Raw genomic sequence first — 16,307 nt, 5'->3', positions numbered from 1 at the left:
ATATAAGGCACTTAAAATAGGGTCCAAGGTGTTCAAGCAAGAAACCTAACAATAAATAAATCTAAATGTTCACTAGGAGTAAGGAATGTTAACAAGCGCAAAGGAAGTTTTTGTGTGAGGAGGGGCAAATGAATAGTGGACAAAGACAGGAGGAGGCAGATGGAAGGGAGGGAGAGGGGTGAGAGAACGTCGGAAGGGAGAACGCCATTAGGCGCCCAACGATACAGAGACCCAATCCTCTCGCCACCTTTAATGGACCCCAGGTGGGCTTGATAGGGGGGCGGGGAGCTGTGTCCTTAAATACAGTCCTGGTGAGGCGGGCGGGGGCGGGGCCGGGCCTGCCGGGTGGGCGGGGCCTATGGGGCGGGGGCGTTGGGTGGGCGGGGCCTCAGCTGCACTTGCAGGAGCGCACGATCATGTTGGACAGCTGCTCCACCTTGGGCTTGCGGCCCACGTAGTACACGATGGGCAGGGGCTCCAGTGCCTGAGGCACGCAGCACGGTGCCGCCGACGCGCCCGGGTTGTGCTGGTTGTACAGGGCCAGGACCTGCGGGGCGGGTGCGCGGGGTCAGGGTCAGGGGTCGCACGGAGGATGCCGCCACCCTGCCAGCCTCTCCCCATCTCCCTGTCTTATCTCACTCCAGGTCTTTCTGGTTCTCTGCCTCTCCCCATGTTCCACTCTTGGCTTGTATCTCACTGTCCTTCTTCCATCTTCCGAATTCTCTACCCTCCTGCCTTTTTCTCTCTCATTCTGTCTGTCTTTTTCTTTCTCCTTCCATGTCCCCACGTCTTCCCACGCCCTTTATCCGTCTCCACGGGCTAAGTCACTTTAGTCGTGTCCGACTCTGTGACCCCATGAACTGTAGCCTGCCAGGCTCCTCTGTCCATGCAGTTTCCCAGGCAAGAATACTGGAGTGGGCCGCCATTTCCTTCTCCAGGGGATCTTCCTAACCCAGGGATTGAACCCACGTCTGTCTCTTATGTCTCCTGCATTGGCAGGTGGGTTCTTTACCACTAGGTCTCCCCATATCTCTGTCTCCCACTCCCTTGAGTCTAACTTTACAGACGCTGCCTCGAGCTTTTCTCCCACCCCATTATCACCTCCCCTCCAACCTCCCTCTCCCCTGTATTTCGGACTACCATCTCGCCAATTCATCTGATTTGACTTCTCTTTCTCCCTCTCTTCCCTCGGTTTCTGCTACTCACATCCCACCCCCAGCTGGGGAGTTGGGGGGGTGTCAGGCTCCAGACGCACCTTGCTGTACTGCGTGTCCAGGCTCCAGATGTAAGGGCAGGGCCCCAGGCAGAAATTGGCGTGGTACCCCTTGGGTTCGTGAATCCACTTCCAGCCCAGGTCCTTGCGGAAGTCAATGTAGAGCTGACGAACACAGCAGTTCTTTTCTGTGGAGCTGCAGGCGGGAGGGAAAAACACTGTCAGGAGAGCAGAAGGCTGCCCCTCCTCCCCTGGAGTGTGTGTGTTTCACCCTGGTTGCCCTCCAGCACCTTATCCAACTTGGTCTCCCTTGCACCCTCTGTGATAATAACAGCAATAATAGTAATAATAGTAGTGATCATCGCTAACACTGGTAAAGCACTTCCTCTAGTCCAGCACTGCACTAAGGGCATCCTCAAAGCATTATCTCAGACAGCACTCAAAACAAGCCTGTAAGGCGCCAAATGAGGGGAGTTCCCAGGGAGACATCCAGTGGTTAAGACTCCAAGCTTCAATACAACAAAAGAAACAAACAAACAAAAACCAAACAAACAAAAAAAGACTCCAAGCTTCCACTGTAGGGTGCGTGGATTCCATCCCTGGTCAAGGAAGTTCCACGTTGCATGCTGCACAGTGCAGCCACAAAAAAAAAAACAACCCAAGCCTACAGAAGCCAAATGACTGTCCACAGGGGACAGCTACACAGATCACACCACATCTACACACTGCAACATAAACAACACAGTGCAGGGCCATGCGCCCTGATATGTTCTAAGTGTGCAACAAATGTTTACTGAACTACTACTGCGTGTTGGGCTGGGGTCTACTGGGGACTCAGTACAAATGAAACAGACAAACCCCTGCCTTCTGGGGCCACATACTAGAGACTGTCATGTCGCTCCTCTGCTCTGAACAAGCCCAATGCCCAAGTCCTCGCCACAGGCTCAAGGAGCCACCAGATCGAGCTGATCTCAACTCCCTCCCCACTCCCCCTCTCACTGTCCTCTGGCTACTTTAGCATCCTCGCTGTTCCTGAGTCCCAGTCCAGGACCTTTGCAGGTGCTGTTCCTTCTGCCTGACTTGCTGTTCCCACAGATACCCTCTCTGGCTGTTTCTTCACTCCATTTATACATATGCTCAAACATCCTTCACTTTGGGGAGTCTTCACTCCTACAACACTGCCTGGCATGCAGTAGGTGCTCAATAAATATCAGTTAAACAAATGACGTCATTGCCTCAGAGACCGGCCTGGATGATCCTACCCAAAATACCAATCTAAATAATTAATTCCTAGGGACTTTCTGGGCAGTTCATTGGTAAAGACCCTGTGCTTCCAATATAGGGGGCATGGGTTCCATCCCTGGTCAGGAAAGATCTCACATGCCATGAGGCGCAGCAAAAAAAAAGATTGTTAATTCCATTTCGTGTAATAACATTTCAGTTCTGCAAGAAAATATAAAAATGTCTGCAACTGAAATGGGGCAAATCTTAATGCCTGATGATCTAGATGAGAGTATACAGGGGTTCATTTTATCATCTTGTTGCTTATACATTTAAATGTTTCCATAATAAAAAGTTTAAATCAGAATAGGGAAAACAAATCATCACAATTTCTTTCTTTCCTTCTTCTTCCTTGGATTTATATTCATTCTTAGAACTTACTGCCACCTGCTCTTTCATTAGAGATTGATTTGTTTATCTGTTCATTTCCTGTCTTCCTCCGAGGACAGGACTTTTTGTCTATTTTGTCCCTAAAGGTGTCCTCCCTGCCTACAATAGTCCCTAGCACACAGCAGGTGCTTAGCAAGTGTTGGCTGTATAAATTAATTGATCAATATGTTATATTTTTTAGAAGCACATCAGAGAGTGGTGGTGTGTAAGACTACTGCCATGAACTCATGATCTCTGTCCCAGGCTTAGATGCAAAAGTCAGTCCTCGGGCTTCAGTCCTCAGTCCTGGTGGCTCAGTGTAAAGAATCTGCCTTGTGATGAAGGAGACATGGGTTTGATCCCTTGTCGGGGAAGACCCCATATGCTGTGGAGTGACTAAACCTTTGTGCCACAACTGTTGAGCCTATGTTCTAGAGCCGGGGATCCACAACTACTGAGCCTGTGTGCTGCAATTACTGTAGTCCATGCACTCTAGAGCCCGTGCTCTGCAACGAGAGAAGCCACTGCAATGGGAAACCCACACAATGCAACTAGAGAAAAGCCTGCACAAATATAATAGAAGTCTGTTCAGAGGGGGACTGAGGGGTCAGAACTGGAGAGTCTGAATATCCTTTCTAGGTTTGGTCCATGTGCATGTATTTTCCTATTTAAAAATTAATACAGAATTTCCTACAAGGCAGGACTTTTTTTTTTTTTTTCAATATGTATTTGGCTGTGCCAGGTCTTTGCAGCAACGGGCGAATTCTTTGATTGCTATATGAGGACCTTAGTTCCCTAACCAGAGATCGAACCCAGGCCGCCTGCGTTGGGAGTGTGGAGTCTTAGCCACTGGACCACCAGGGAAGTTCCAAGGCAGGTATTATATTATTATTCCAATTTGAAGGAGGAATAAACTGAGCCTTAGAGAAAGGGGGATGCTGTCTGTCCAAATGTAGGCTGTGGGTGGTAGAGTTCAGGGCCAGAGGTCTCTGACTTCATTTGCCCAGCCCAACCATGCCAGCTCAAGCCAAGCGGGAGGAGGCGATGCCACAGGCTCTCCCAGGGCAAGACAAGGCCTTTCCAAGAGCCACAGGACCTCAAGAAGGAAGTCAGGAAACAGATTCCTGTGAGCTCAGCCTGATCCCTCCTCAGTCTGGTTAGGCCTCAGTTCCTTCATCTGTACAAAGATGCAGGGCACGTTAGATCAAATAAGATACTGTTAAGGGCCGAGGAGACATCAGGAAGTCCATGGACAGGCTCAGGGAGGGGTCTGAGCTCTCTAAACCAGGCACACATATGTGTGGTGGTGTTTAGTCGCTAAGTCATGTCTGACTCTTCTGCGACCTCCTGGACTGCAGTCTGCCAGGCTCCTCTGTCCATGGGATTCTCCAGGCAAGAATACTGGAATGGGTTGCCATTTCCCCCTCTGGGGTATCTTCCTGACTCAAAGATCAAACCTGTGTTTCCTGTAGCTCCTGCATTGCAGGCGGATTCTTTATCGATGAGCTACCAGGGAAGCCCACATATGTGTGTATATATAGGCATATTCTGGGGGAAAAAGGTTCCTGGCTTTCAGCTTCTTGAAAAGGTCTTAGATTCACAAAAGGGAAAGCAGCACTGTCCAGAAAAATCTATCATTTCTGGTCCAGCTCTGCTGGGGTGCTGAGATCCTCCGATTTGAAGTATGTGATTCCATTACCCAACTCAACTGCTCTCCATGTGGGGTTCCTGGAGCAGCCGAAGCAGCATCGCCTGGGAACTTGTGGGAGATGCAAGTTCTCAGGCCCCACCCCAGATGCACTGAATCAGGAACTGGGGGGTGGGGATGGCTGGGAGACAGCAGGCCACATTTAACAAGCCCTCCAGGTGACCCTGAGCTACTCTCTAGCCCTGGATGTTGAGGAAAAGGGTCACGGAGGCTTCCCAGTGGAGATAGTGGTTAAGCTAAGAATAACTTTTTATTGCGGAAAGTCTCGGACATACACCAACCCACTCCAGTAGTCTTGCCTGGAAAATTCCATGGACAGAAGAGTCTGGCGGGCTACAGTCCATGGGGTCGCAAAGAGTCAGACACGACTGAGCACAGCACAGGCATGGGACATACACAAAAGCAGAGAATCTTACATTTAACTGCTGTGTCTCTACCATCCAGCTCCAACAAACATCAAGTCATGGTCAGTCTCACTGTATTTCTACCCCTATCCACTTTCTCTCCTTCACCGAATGATTTTGAAACCCACGTCATCCACCGTATTATTTCATCCATAAATATTTCTATCTCCAAGGAAATCTAGACTACTTTAGAGCATCAAAAAAAAAAATTAACGGTAATTCCTTGATATCATCAAATATCTAGTCAGAGTTCATACTTCCCCAACTGTCTCATAATTATCTTTTGAATTATTTTATTTTTCTATTTTTTAGCCATGCCGTGCAGCATGTGGGATCTTAGTTCCCTGATAAGGGATGAAACCCACATCCCCTGCATTGGAAGCACAGAGTCTTAAACACTGGACTACCAGGGAAGTCCCAATACTTTTAAAAAAATAAGAAAAGAAAAAGTTTGGGGAATTCCCTGGCGGTCCAGTGGTTAGGACTCCATGCTTCCAATGCAGGAAACATGGGTTTGATACCTGGTCAGGTTAAGATCCTGGAAACCATGAAGCGACAGTCTGCATACATACTCAAGTAAAGTTTATACATGGCTATTGGTTGAAACATCTTTTAAGATTCTTTTAAAAATCTTTAAACCCATCTCTCTATTTCATCCCTTTGTATCATATTTGTTGAAGAAACTGGGTCAGGTTTCCCACAGTCTAGATGTTGCAGACTGCATGCCCATGGTGCTGTTTAAGGTGTTTCTCTGTCCTTGTATTTCTGGAAACTTGGGAGTTGGACCATTATTGATGGGCTTCAGGTTTGATTTTTTGGCAAGACTTCCTAAGTGGCACTGTGTCGCTCACATGGCTGGCTGCCTCTCTTTTAATGTTATAGCAGACTGGCACTCAGACTTTAATCCATCCATTCATTCATAGAGTTGTTGGGCAGAGGGTAGGATCGGGTGATGAAGGACCTTGGAAACGGAGCTGACTTTCCAGCAGGAGAAGTGCATGCAACAAAGCCCAAAGGCACCATCAAAGTACTTAGCAGAGGCAGGCCAAGGTCAGATTATCATTTTAAATTTGCGACATTCTAACTCTCAATTTCAAAATTCCAAGACCACAACTTCTCAGTTTTCTTAGACTGCAATACACTGGCATCTCAAGATTCTAACACAGCAACAGCTTTCCAACTTTCTAGAATTCCCACATCCCCACTCTCGAGGATCTTGGCATTTTTTTTTTTTTTTTTTTGATCTTGGCATTCTTGAATTCCAATATTTCAAAACAGCATTCCAGCATTCCACAGTTCTGAGCCCATCTCCCAAGAGGTCCAAGCTGCCACTTTCTAAGATTACAGGCTTCCAAGATTCTAACAAGACTCCAGCACTGGGACTTCCCTGGTGGTCCAGTGGTTAAGAATCCACCTGCCAATGCAGGGGACATGGGTTTGATCCCAGGTCAGGGAAGATCCCAAATGCCCAGGAGCGATTTAAGCCCACAAGCCGCAGCTACTGAAGACCGAGCACGTAGAGCCCATGCTTCTCAACAAGAGATGCCTCCTCAACTAAAGCATGCCCAAGCAGTAGTGAAGATTCAGCGCAATCAATAATAAATAAGACTGAGCCCCAACATTCTAAGGTACCAGCATTCTGGCCTTCACCAACTCCAACATTTATGGATGCTAAAAGTTCAACACAGGATTCCACCATTGTGGACCTAATATTCAAGGACTCCAACCTGCCAACATGGGAGATTCCAGTCTGTAAATGGTACCCATCATGGGCAATCTCCCGGTTCTGAATTCCCAACCTCTAAGAACCCAACATTCCTTGAATCCAACATTCTCAGACTTCAATAATTAATACCGAATTCTAACATCCTAGAATCCCAACGTTTTCAAACCCCAACCTGCCCACAGTACAGGAATCTAACATGGTGACCTTCCAATGCTGAAATCCCACATGTTCAGTGTTCCACATACTAATAAGTCTCCGATGCCAACCAACCAGCAAGAGACCCGCCTGATCTCAACATCCGAGAACTCCCAGTTCACACACACTCTAGCATCCGAGGCTCGGACCTCGTCCCCTGAGCCCTCCAAGCTGAAGGAGGTGCTAGTCCAAGCAGAGCACCAGCCAGGTGCCCAACCTGCGGTGGCCACTCAGTGAATGGTGAGGATGGCCCCAGCCCAGAAGGCTGCAAGGTTCACCTGAAGCAGTAGTTGGTGTCCAGGGCTCGGCGGTGACGGGAGCTGTGCAGGTGCTGGGCCCTCTCCAGAGGGGTGGCCATGAGGAGCAGGAAGGGCCGGTTCATGCCGTGAATGGTGGCGAGGTCACCCCGGCGGCCAGAACTGAACCCTGCTTTGGTTTTGGGAGTCAGGGGGGTGGGGAAGATTGGGGACACACACACACACACACACACACACTCAGATGGATGAATGACGGGGATGGGCGGGAGAGGACACACACACACACACACACAGACACACATCACTGCTGGGGGGGGCAGGGAGGGGGCCTCACCGTTAATGTCCACTTGAAGCGTGTTATCTTTACTGTCACAGGAACAGTGGGCACTGAGGCGAAAGCCCTCTATTTCCTCTGTGGGAGTGGGGAGAGGGAAGCCAGTGTGAGGGGGGCGGCTCACCCACCCCTGCGGGTGGGCAGGAGAGGAAGGAAGGCGCAAACCCCTGGGGTGTGGGGGGATCTCTTTCTTGCGCCTTACCCTGCCTGCCCCCTCATTGCACCCTCTCGCTGCAGTTCTTGGCCTTGCGGCCTCCTCCTCCTCCTCCAGGTCTCAGCTCCAAGGCCACCTCCTCCGGGAGGCCCTCCGGGACACAGCCCCTCCCCCAACCCTGACAGCACTTTCTTTTCTCCAAAGCACTGACCTCTGTAGCTCTGACATTTGTCTTTGGCTATTTATTTCCTCATTGTTCTCAGTGACGAGCAGGATACAACGGGGGCAGGGAACCTTGTTTTCTTGTTCCCTGCTGGGCCTGGCCCACAGTCTTACAAACAAACATCTCCTGAGTGCGCTGGGCGCCAGACCCTGTTCTAAACACTCTTTGTGAGTTATTTCCTTTAATCCTCACCAAAGTTCCCCATTTTACAGATGAGGAAGCCAAGGCCCACAGGCAGGGCTGGGATGGGATGCAAGGACCGAGGCTCCTGTCCCAAAGCAGGTGCAGAAGAAAGGTTTTCCTTCTTCCTTTTATTTTTTTAAATATACAAAACAAAAAGTAACGGTTTTTATTAACATTTTTTGAAAGAAGAGTGCATTAGTCACTCAGTTGTGTCCAGCTCTGCGACCCTATGAACTGTAGCCCACCAGGCTCCTCTGTCCATGGGATTCTCCAGGCAAGAATACTGGAGTAGGTAGCCATTCTCTTTTCCAGGGCATCTTCCCAACCCAGGGATTGAACCTAGTCTCCTGCATTACAGGCAGATTCTTTACATTTGAGTCACCAGGGGAGCCCTTTTGAAAGAATATGTATATCTAATAATCATAGCAGAGTTTATCAGTTGTTCTTATTTTTTAAATTAACTTTTAGCAGAGTGTAGTTGCTGTACAATGTTGTGTTAGTTTCTGCTGCTGCTGCTGCTGCTAAGTCGCTTCAGTCGTGTCCGACTCTGTGCGACCCCACAGACGGCAGCCCACCAGGCTCTGCCGACCCTGGGATTCTCCAGGCAAGAACACTGGAGTGGGTTGCCATTTCCTTCTCCAGTGCATGAAAGTGAAAAGTGAAGTCGCTCAGTTGTGTCTGTACAGCAAAGTGAATCAGCTGAATGTATACATATATCCCGGAAGAAAGGTTTCTCGAATGAATGACTGAATGAATGCTTTCCTAAGCACCCACTATTGTGTGGACCCTGTGTTGGGTGCTCTGGACTCAGCAGTCAGCCCAGAACACTTGCCCCAGTATGCACCTGCTCCCTAACCTCCGTCATTTCCTCTGGCCAAACCATCACCTCTTCCATGAGTCCCAATACAATCATTCTCACCCAGAAAGCCCTCTTGGACCCTCCTCAGAGGTGTCAGGGGGCCCACTCTGGGCTCCTATAGCACTTAGGGTCTCCCCCATCCCAGCCCTGCTCATCCTGGCCATCATGGCCTGCTAAGGCTTTGGGCAAGATTTCCTGAGTGTCTAGAAGTGAGTGCGGGTCCCCTGAGGGCAGGCCTAGAGGTTGTCATGGTTACCACTGTGTTCCCCCACCCCACCAGCACAGGGCCAGCCAAGAGCAGGAACCTACTAGCATTTACCGATGAAGGAATGAATGAGAGGGAGACTAGGAAGGGAGATGTGAGCACTGGGGCCTTTGACATGACAGGACAGATAGTCCTCTTCCAGACAGAAGAGGTGTGTCAGGCCTTCCCCGGACTCAAGGCCTCTGCACAGCCTATCCCTCTGCCTTGAACACTCTTGCCCCTCCCTCCTTTCCCGGGTTGGCCCCATGCATCCCTCAGACACCCACTCCAATATCTCCTCCTCCAGGAAGCCCTCCCTGACCTCCCAGGCTGCATCAGGCACCTCCTCTGGGCTCCCCATCCCAACCCTGCCCACGCTGGGACATCACTACCTGGTTTTCAGGTCTTTTCCCCAAGTCCCCCAACCCAAGTCATGGAGCACGAGCTTCCTGAAGATCAGGATGAAGCTGTTTTCGTCACTTCTGTGTCTCCAGCATCACCCAGCACAGGGCAGGTGCTCAAGAAATGGATTAACCATTAATCACTCAGGTGTGAGTATCTGGGAGGAGGGCCAGGTCTGGGCTCTTCAGCACCAACATAGGGCAGGGGGGTGCTAGGCAGGATGGTCCCAGGACAAATAATGGGTTACAAAACAGAGGTGGGGCAGACAAGTGGTCCTCACCTCTGTGGGTCAGCCACTGCCGCACAACTCCAGTGACGTCAAAGGACAGCCACTCCGGTGAGTCGCTGGGGGCGAGCAGCCGGTTGCTGAGGTAGCGCCAGGAATTGTTGCTATATTTCTGGGGGATGAAGAATTGGGGGGTGAGACAGTGGGTAGAGGCTGCCACACACACCCATGTACCCTGCACCCCTCAATCCATCTGCTCCCCAAAAACGGGTCTCCACACAGTCCATCAGATAGTTCCCCTCCCAGACATCCACACTGAGGGGTTTCACAGGAACCACCCAACCCCACGACAGGGGACAGAAAACTCCAGGCTGGCAGTCAAGACACCTAGGCATTTCAGCCTCTACCCTTGATCCCGGGATGGCTGTGGAAAATTCCTTTCTCTTTTTTGGCCTCAGTTTCCTCACTGGTGAAATGCCCGGTTCCTTTCAGCTTGGACAGCTCATGAGGCCATGATTCTCCTACTGACACCATAGAGGTCACTGACGATACAGCTCTGAATTCTGAGTCTATCGCTTTCTAGAAGTTATGTTCGAAGTCATTCCATAACTCCAGCACTTGGTGGCACCCCTAGAATTACACATTCTATGAACCCTAGAAGTTTTATGAGACTCAAGTTCAACAAACCCAGGAGTCCGACATGCCAGAAACCTAGACAGTTGCAGACATCTGACATCCACAAGGAATGACGCCCTGGGAGCTGGCAGCATAAAGCCAAGTTCTCTAGACTCCGTGCAGTTAGTATCAAAGCTTCCTCGTCTTAAGAGTCTAACATCTACCACTGAATCTAACATTCCATTTGGCATGGCTTCTAGGTCACATAACCTTTGAGAAAATCCAGATTTTCTGGACTCTTCCTGGAGATTCTTCTAGAACAGAGCTATCCAAGAGAACTTTCTGTGACGATGCAAATGGGCTTTATCGGTGGTGTCCAAAATAGCAGCCACTCACCCCATGTGACTACGAACCACTTGAACTATGGCCAGTGAGACTGAGAAACTGAATTCTTTCTTCTATTTAATTTAATCCATTTAAATGGCCATATGTGGCTAGTAGCTACTGGATGGGCACAAGGCATTTTGAAAGTCTCTAACTTTTCAAAGATTCCAACTTTCCTTGTCCTGAGTTTTCAGAGTCCAGCTCCAAAGATTCCAGGCTCTAGGAGACTCCACAATCTGTGCTCCCTCATCCTTCAGGGTTGGTCTGCCTAGACCCTGCAGCCACCAGCTTGTGGCCGTCCTGGGACTACCCCAGCCCAGGCCACCTTTCGGGACCCTTGCCCCCACCTGGTACAGCTCCACGTGCTGCTCCACTTTTAACTTGAGCCTCAGCAGGCGCAGCTCTGCCCGAGAGAGCAACACAGGTTCGGGCACCGCTTCCCGGAGCTCAGACGTGTTGAAGAACATATATATGCTGTGCGAGTTAGACTTCATCTTCTCATAGATTTCTAGGCAGAAAGAGTCAAGAGGAGGGATGTCAGTGTTTAGCAAGGGGTAGGGGTGCTAGTGCACCCCAAATCGAAGAGCTCTGGGTTGGAGTCTGACCCTGACACTTTTTAGCTGTGTGACCTTAGGCGACCAGCTTCTCCCCTCTGGGTTTGTTTCCACCTCTTTATTATTATTTAAAATATTTATTTATTTGGCTGTGCAGGGTCTTAGTTGTGGCATGAGATCTTCGGGCTTCGTGGAATGTGGGGTCTTTAGTTGCAGCATTCGAACACTTAGTTGCAGCATGTAGGATCTAGTTCCCTGATCAGAGATTGAACCTAGGTCCCCTGTGTTGGGAGCTTGGAGTCTTAGCCACTGGACCATCAGGGAAATTCCTCTAGCTCTTTAACCGGGGGTCCTATTCATCCTTCCCTCTCATCAGCTAGAAAATGGCCCCTCAGTACAAAGTGAGCTTGGGGGTGGGGCTGCTCTGCTTGCTCAGGCCTCCACCTGGAGCTTCAAATGCAAGTTATGTTGAAGCAGAGAGATAAAGGCACTTGGATCAGACTATGCCTCTGCTGCCTTCTGTGACCCTGGGCAAGTCACATTCCCTCTTGGAGCTGTTAAATCTACTTGACATCAAGCTCTCTGCCTCCCAACCCAGGCTTTCCTAACTGAAGCGCAGTGGAACTTTGGGCAGGTGAATTCCTCTCTCTGTGCCAGATTCTCACCTATAAGCCAAGGACTGATGATAGGATGACAGTGTGAAATAGATGAGATGATGCAGATGAAGTATGTCGCGCAGAGTCTGCATACAGTGGTTAATCTAATGTGTATTCAGCAACCCCATGAGAAAGAGTCCATTAGTATACCCATTTTATAGATGGACAAACTGAGGCAAAGAGATGAAACAATTTGCCCCTAGGCCACACAGCCAGGAAACTGCAGTGTGGGGTGGGGATTCAAACTCGGCCAGTCTGATCAGAGCCTATGCTCCCTATAATCCCTAGGCTATGCTCCCTCCCTGCTAGTGTGACATTATTTTTGTTATTATTATTAGTATTTCCTCCCTTAACTGGTTAGAGAAAGTAAAGTTCATTCTAGATAAGGATGGCTTCAGGGGTGGGGGAAGGGAAACAGAAAATTAAGACTCCTAGTCCAGGAGACTTCCCTGGTGGCTCAGATGGTAAAGCATCTGCCTACAATGAGGGAGACCTGGGTTCAATCCCTGGGTCGGGAAGGTCTCCGGGGGAAGGGAATAGTGCCCCCCCCCCCCCCGGAAAAAAAGGAGGCTCAAAGAAATATTTCTGGAGAAGGAAATGGCAATCCACTCCAGTACTCTTGCCTAGAAAATTCCATGGATGGAGGAGCCTGGCGGGCTACAGTCCATGGGGTTGCAGAGTCGGACACGACTGAGCAACTTCACTTTCTTTTCCTAGTCCAGGAAAAACTGGGGACTGGGAATGAGGGGGACAGGCCATGATCAACTGGAGCAGTTTCTTTAGGCTTCTGCAGTGGGGGCGTGGAAATGGTGGAGACATGTTGAGAAAGGACAGAGGAAGACCCTCTTGAGCACCTCCTTTCCCCTGCTCCCCCCATCTCTTGCCGGGCTGGCCCCTCTCCCTCACAAATAAGCCCTATCTTGGCCCAAATGTTACTCAGCCCACCCAAAAGGAAGGGCAGAGCCCAGGCCCAGGAGACAGAAAGGGAGGAAAAGCGATAGAGGGAGCAGGAAGGGTCAGAGGGAGAGATGGAGAGTAGGCTATGGAGGAGAAAAAGAGAAAAAGGGAAGAGATGGAGAGAAACTAGGAGACCCAGAGAGGGACAGAGTAACATGGATGCGGGAGAGACGAAAAGGCAGAAGACGAACGGGAAGACAGACGGAGGGTTTGGGAGCGAGATGGAGGCAGAAGAGGGCTGAAGAGAAACTGAAGGTGTCAGCGTTGGAAAAACCTCTCCAACGAAGGTGAAGCGTCGACGGAAAAGGTGAGACGGAGATGTGGGTGGGTAGGCTGTAGGGATGTCATTTGATTGAAGCCGCAGCTGGGCGCCCAAATGGGCCAGAGACCCACACGTCTACTTCTCCAGAAGGAAACTGAAAGCGGGGGGCGGGGTTCGCCCCCGAGCCTCGGGGCCCAGCGGGACGCCTGGGTACCCGCGCGGGCGCCGACAGGGCGGGCCCAGGGTAGCCCCGCCCTGAGCTGGAGGTGAAGAGGGCGGGAGCCGCCGCCGTCGCGAGGGCGGGGACCGGACCTGCCTCGTCTCGCCCCAGGCTCCGCGCGCGATCCCCGCCCCGCAACCCCCCTCCCCACCCAACCCCGAGGCACGAGAAGGAAAGGGAAGGGAGGGCTAAGCAGCCGGACGCTGGGGTTTCCCCAGCCTCGCAGAGAGGAACTAGGAGCTTGGGGTCTAGGCTCTCCGCACTGAGCTCTGCGGGGTCCTCCTGCCCCTTCCGGAAGCGCAGGCTCCTCCCCCACGCCCGCGCGTGGCACCCACGTGGGGCTTCTCCAACCCCTACAAGCTCGGTCTTTCCCCCGGGTCTCGCAGAGTCGCATCCACCCACCTACCTCTCCCTACTACGATTCCTCACTCAGCCCTCTCCCTTCCAGCCAGCGGCGGGAGGGTGGGGGGCCCTGCTGCTCCCAGCATGACACGGTCCGTAGCTCCTCTACCCCATTCCAGGTCCACCTTTCTCACGCTTATCCTCCCGTTCTGTAAAACCCCTTCCCACGACCCAGTATTGTAGGTTTCCTGGGGGCGCGCGCTTCCTCCTCTGGGTTTCCTCCTCCTACAGTCCGTCTGGGAAATATTCAGAGCACCTCCTGGCGCATCCTGGGCACCCCCGCCCCCACCCCCTGGACACATCCTAGGGTCTCCGCTTCTCTCCCGCTAGTTTCCCGCACCCTACAACCTCGCGTCCCCTTCCGACCTCACATTTATCACCCCCTCCCCGCCTCTCCCTCTAAGCCCTCCCCCAATCTCGCGTGTTCTTCGCGTCCTGTGCATGCGGGTCCACTCTCTCTAATTTCCTGGCACACCTCTGGGGTTCGCTTCTGTTTTTCTGTCCTTGAATCTTCCTGCCTCACGGCCCCTGAACACTGGGTCAGCTTTCCCCACTACCTCTCTCTCCTTTTCCAAATGCCGGGGTGCTGGTTTCTCCCGAAGTGAGCTCCCTCTCTGCAGCCCCGCTCCCACGACCCCAGCGTTCTCGAGCACCCTGCAAGGGGAAGTCTTTTTCGAATTGCTTCGCTTCTCTCTAAGGGACTCCCCGCACGATCTCGCATGATCCCGTCGCCCTCTAAAAGCGGTCCATTTCGCTCACTATCTCTTCTTCAAGACCAGATACCTTGGGGTTAGGGAGCTCAGCTCTATCCTCTTTGGGACCCCTCCCCCCTACACGTTCCCGGCACCCCCGGGGGTTCTCTTCCTCCAGCCAGTTTCCTCCACCAGCAATTTCCTCCCCGTGACCCCTGCACTCCGGCGCCCCCTGGGGGCTCCCCTCCAGGGTCCCCTGCCCCTGAGAGCTCACTGTTGCCGTATTCCACCATTAGCACGCGGGTGACCTCCTTGGCGTAGTAGTCCGCCTCTGGCTCAGGCTCCGTTTCGGCACTTTCCCCGGCCACCCGGTCGCGGGTACTGTTGTAAAGGGCCAGTATGGCCTCGGGCAGCGGGCCGGGTGGCACGTCCCCCTGGCTCGGGGGGCTGGCGAGCCGAAGCTTGGACAGAATCTGGCCGCGGATGGCCTCGATGCGCTTCCGCTTCACCAGCTCCATGTCGATGGTCTTGCAGGTGGACAGTCCGGCGACCGGCCGGCCAGGCGTCAGCATTAGTAGCCACAGCAGCGGCAGCAGCAGCGGCAGCAGCCGCAGCCCCGAGGGCGGCATGGGGGAGGCGGCGCCCCCCGGCACAGCCGAGAGCGCGAGCTGGGCTGGGGTGGGAAGAGGGAGGCCCCGCCCCTACAGGGGCTGGGGTGGGTGGGGGTCTCCCGAGGAAAAGGTAGGAGGGTCTGTTTGTGGGGAGAGTTGAGGCCTTCAGGGAGAACGGAGTAGAGCTGGAGGGGAGGCTCTGATGGGTGGGTTCTCGGTATCCCACGGAAAAAAACCGAAACGGGTGAGCTCTGGTACTAGAGATGGGTGATCTTGAATAGGAAAGCTGAGGCAAGTCTGAGAGAGATCCCGTCTCCCGGATCCCGGAGAAGGGTCCTCGGATGCGCGGGGGCTCAGGAGAGAGGCTGGGGAGTTGGGGGGCCGTGCAGTGGGGTGCACCCGAATTCTGGGGTCAAGTCTTCGCGGGAGTCGGGTTTGCGGTTCCTGATGGCTGGTCCGGAATGGGGGCGCCTGGGGATTGCCGTGTAGGCGGCAGGGAGGGAGCAAGCGTCCGAGGCGGTGGCGGGGTCTGCTGCTGTCTGGGGTCCTCAAGTCCTGCCTCGAGGAGCAGCGCTGCGCGATGCGGTCCCCGCGCCTTCGGCTCCCAGCGGCAGCGGAAAAGTCTCAAAACTTTTTTTCCTCTTCTCCCAACCAGCTCGTCCCTCCTCCCGCTCCTCCTCCCCCTCCTCCCCGCAGTGGCGGCGGCGGCGGCGGCGGGGGCGGCGGCGGCTCGTCTCAGACTCTGGGGCCTCGGGCTGCTCCTCGGCGGCTCCTTCCTCCGCTCCCGGCTGAGGCCGGCCCCGCGGGCGGCTCCGAGCCCGGGGGGTGCCCCGGAGGGGGCGTCCCCCCTGCCCCCGGCCGGGGGCCTCGCTGTCTGGCGGATCCGCGGCGGGAGGAGGGAGGTGGGACGGCCTGGGGCGCGAAGGGCGGCGGCAGCGGGGACCGGCAGGGGCGGCGGGGGTTTTTGAAGCCGCCCCGGCCCCACCCAGGAAGCGCGCGGGGCGGGGGCGGCCCTCAGGAGGAGGGCACGGGGGGGCCGGGCCACGGTCCGCATCTCGCGTGGGCGGGCTCCAAGGGGGGTCCCTTAAGCCCGGAGGGAGGGGGCGGGGACCTGGCTCCGCCCCACCAACAGGGTGGTGCCTCCTGGCGGTCGAGCGCCACCGAAGCGGGCGGCAG

The 16,307-nt window shown here is 53.2% G+C and overlaps 1 protein-coding gene across 1 annotated transcript; it reads right to left on the bottom strand.

Annotated features, from left to right (window-relative positions):
- Positions 1-235: 235 nt before the first annotated feature.
- TGFB1 (transforming growth factor beta 1) lies at positions 236-16,080 on the bottom strand. Its single transcript, XM_020900349.2, has 7 exons — positions 14,795-16,080; positions 11,125-11,285; positions 9,833-9,950; positions 7,488-7,565; positions 7,175-7,322; positions 1,256-1,409; positions 236-547 (listed from the first exon to the last, which is right to left on the bottom strand). The coding sequence occupies exons 1-7, from the start codon at positions 15,147-15,149 to the stop codon at positions 389-391; spliced, it is 1,173 nt and encodes a 390-aa protein (XP_020756008.1). The 5' UTR covers positions 15,150-16,080; the 3' UTR covers positions 236-388.
- Between the last annotated feature and the right edge of the window lie 227 nt (positions 16,081-16,307).

This window comes from Odocoileus virginianus, chromosome 20, assembly GCF_023699985.2.
Source record: "Odocoileus virginianus isolate 20LAN1187 ecotype Illinois chromosome 20, Ovbor_1.2, whole genome shotgun sequence".
In the NCBI taxonomy this organism is placed as follows: Eukaryota; Metazoa; Chordata; class Mammalia; order Artiodactyla; family Cervidae; genus Odocoileus; species Odocoileus virginianus.
The sequence above is the reverse complement of the archived record's forward strand: the minus strand, read 5'-3'. Positions and strand labels throughout refer to the sequence as shown.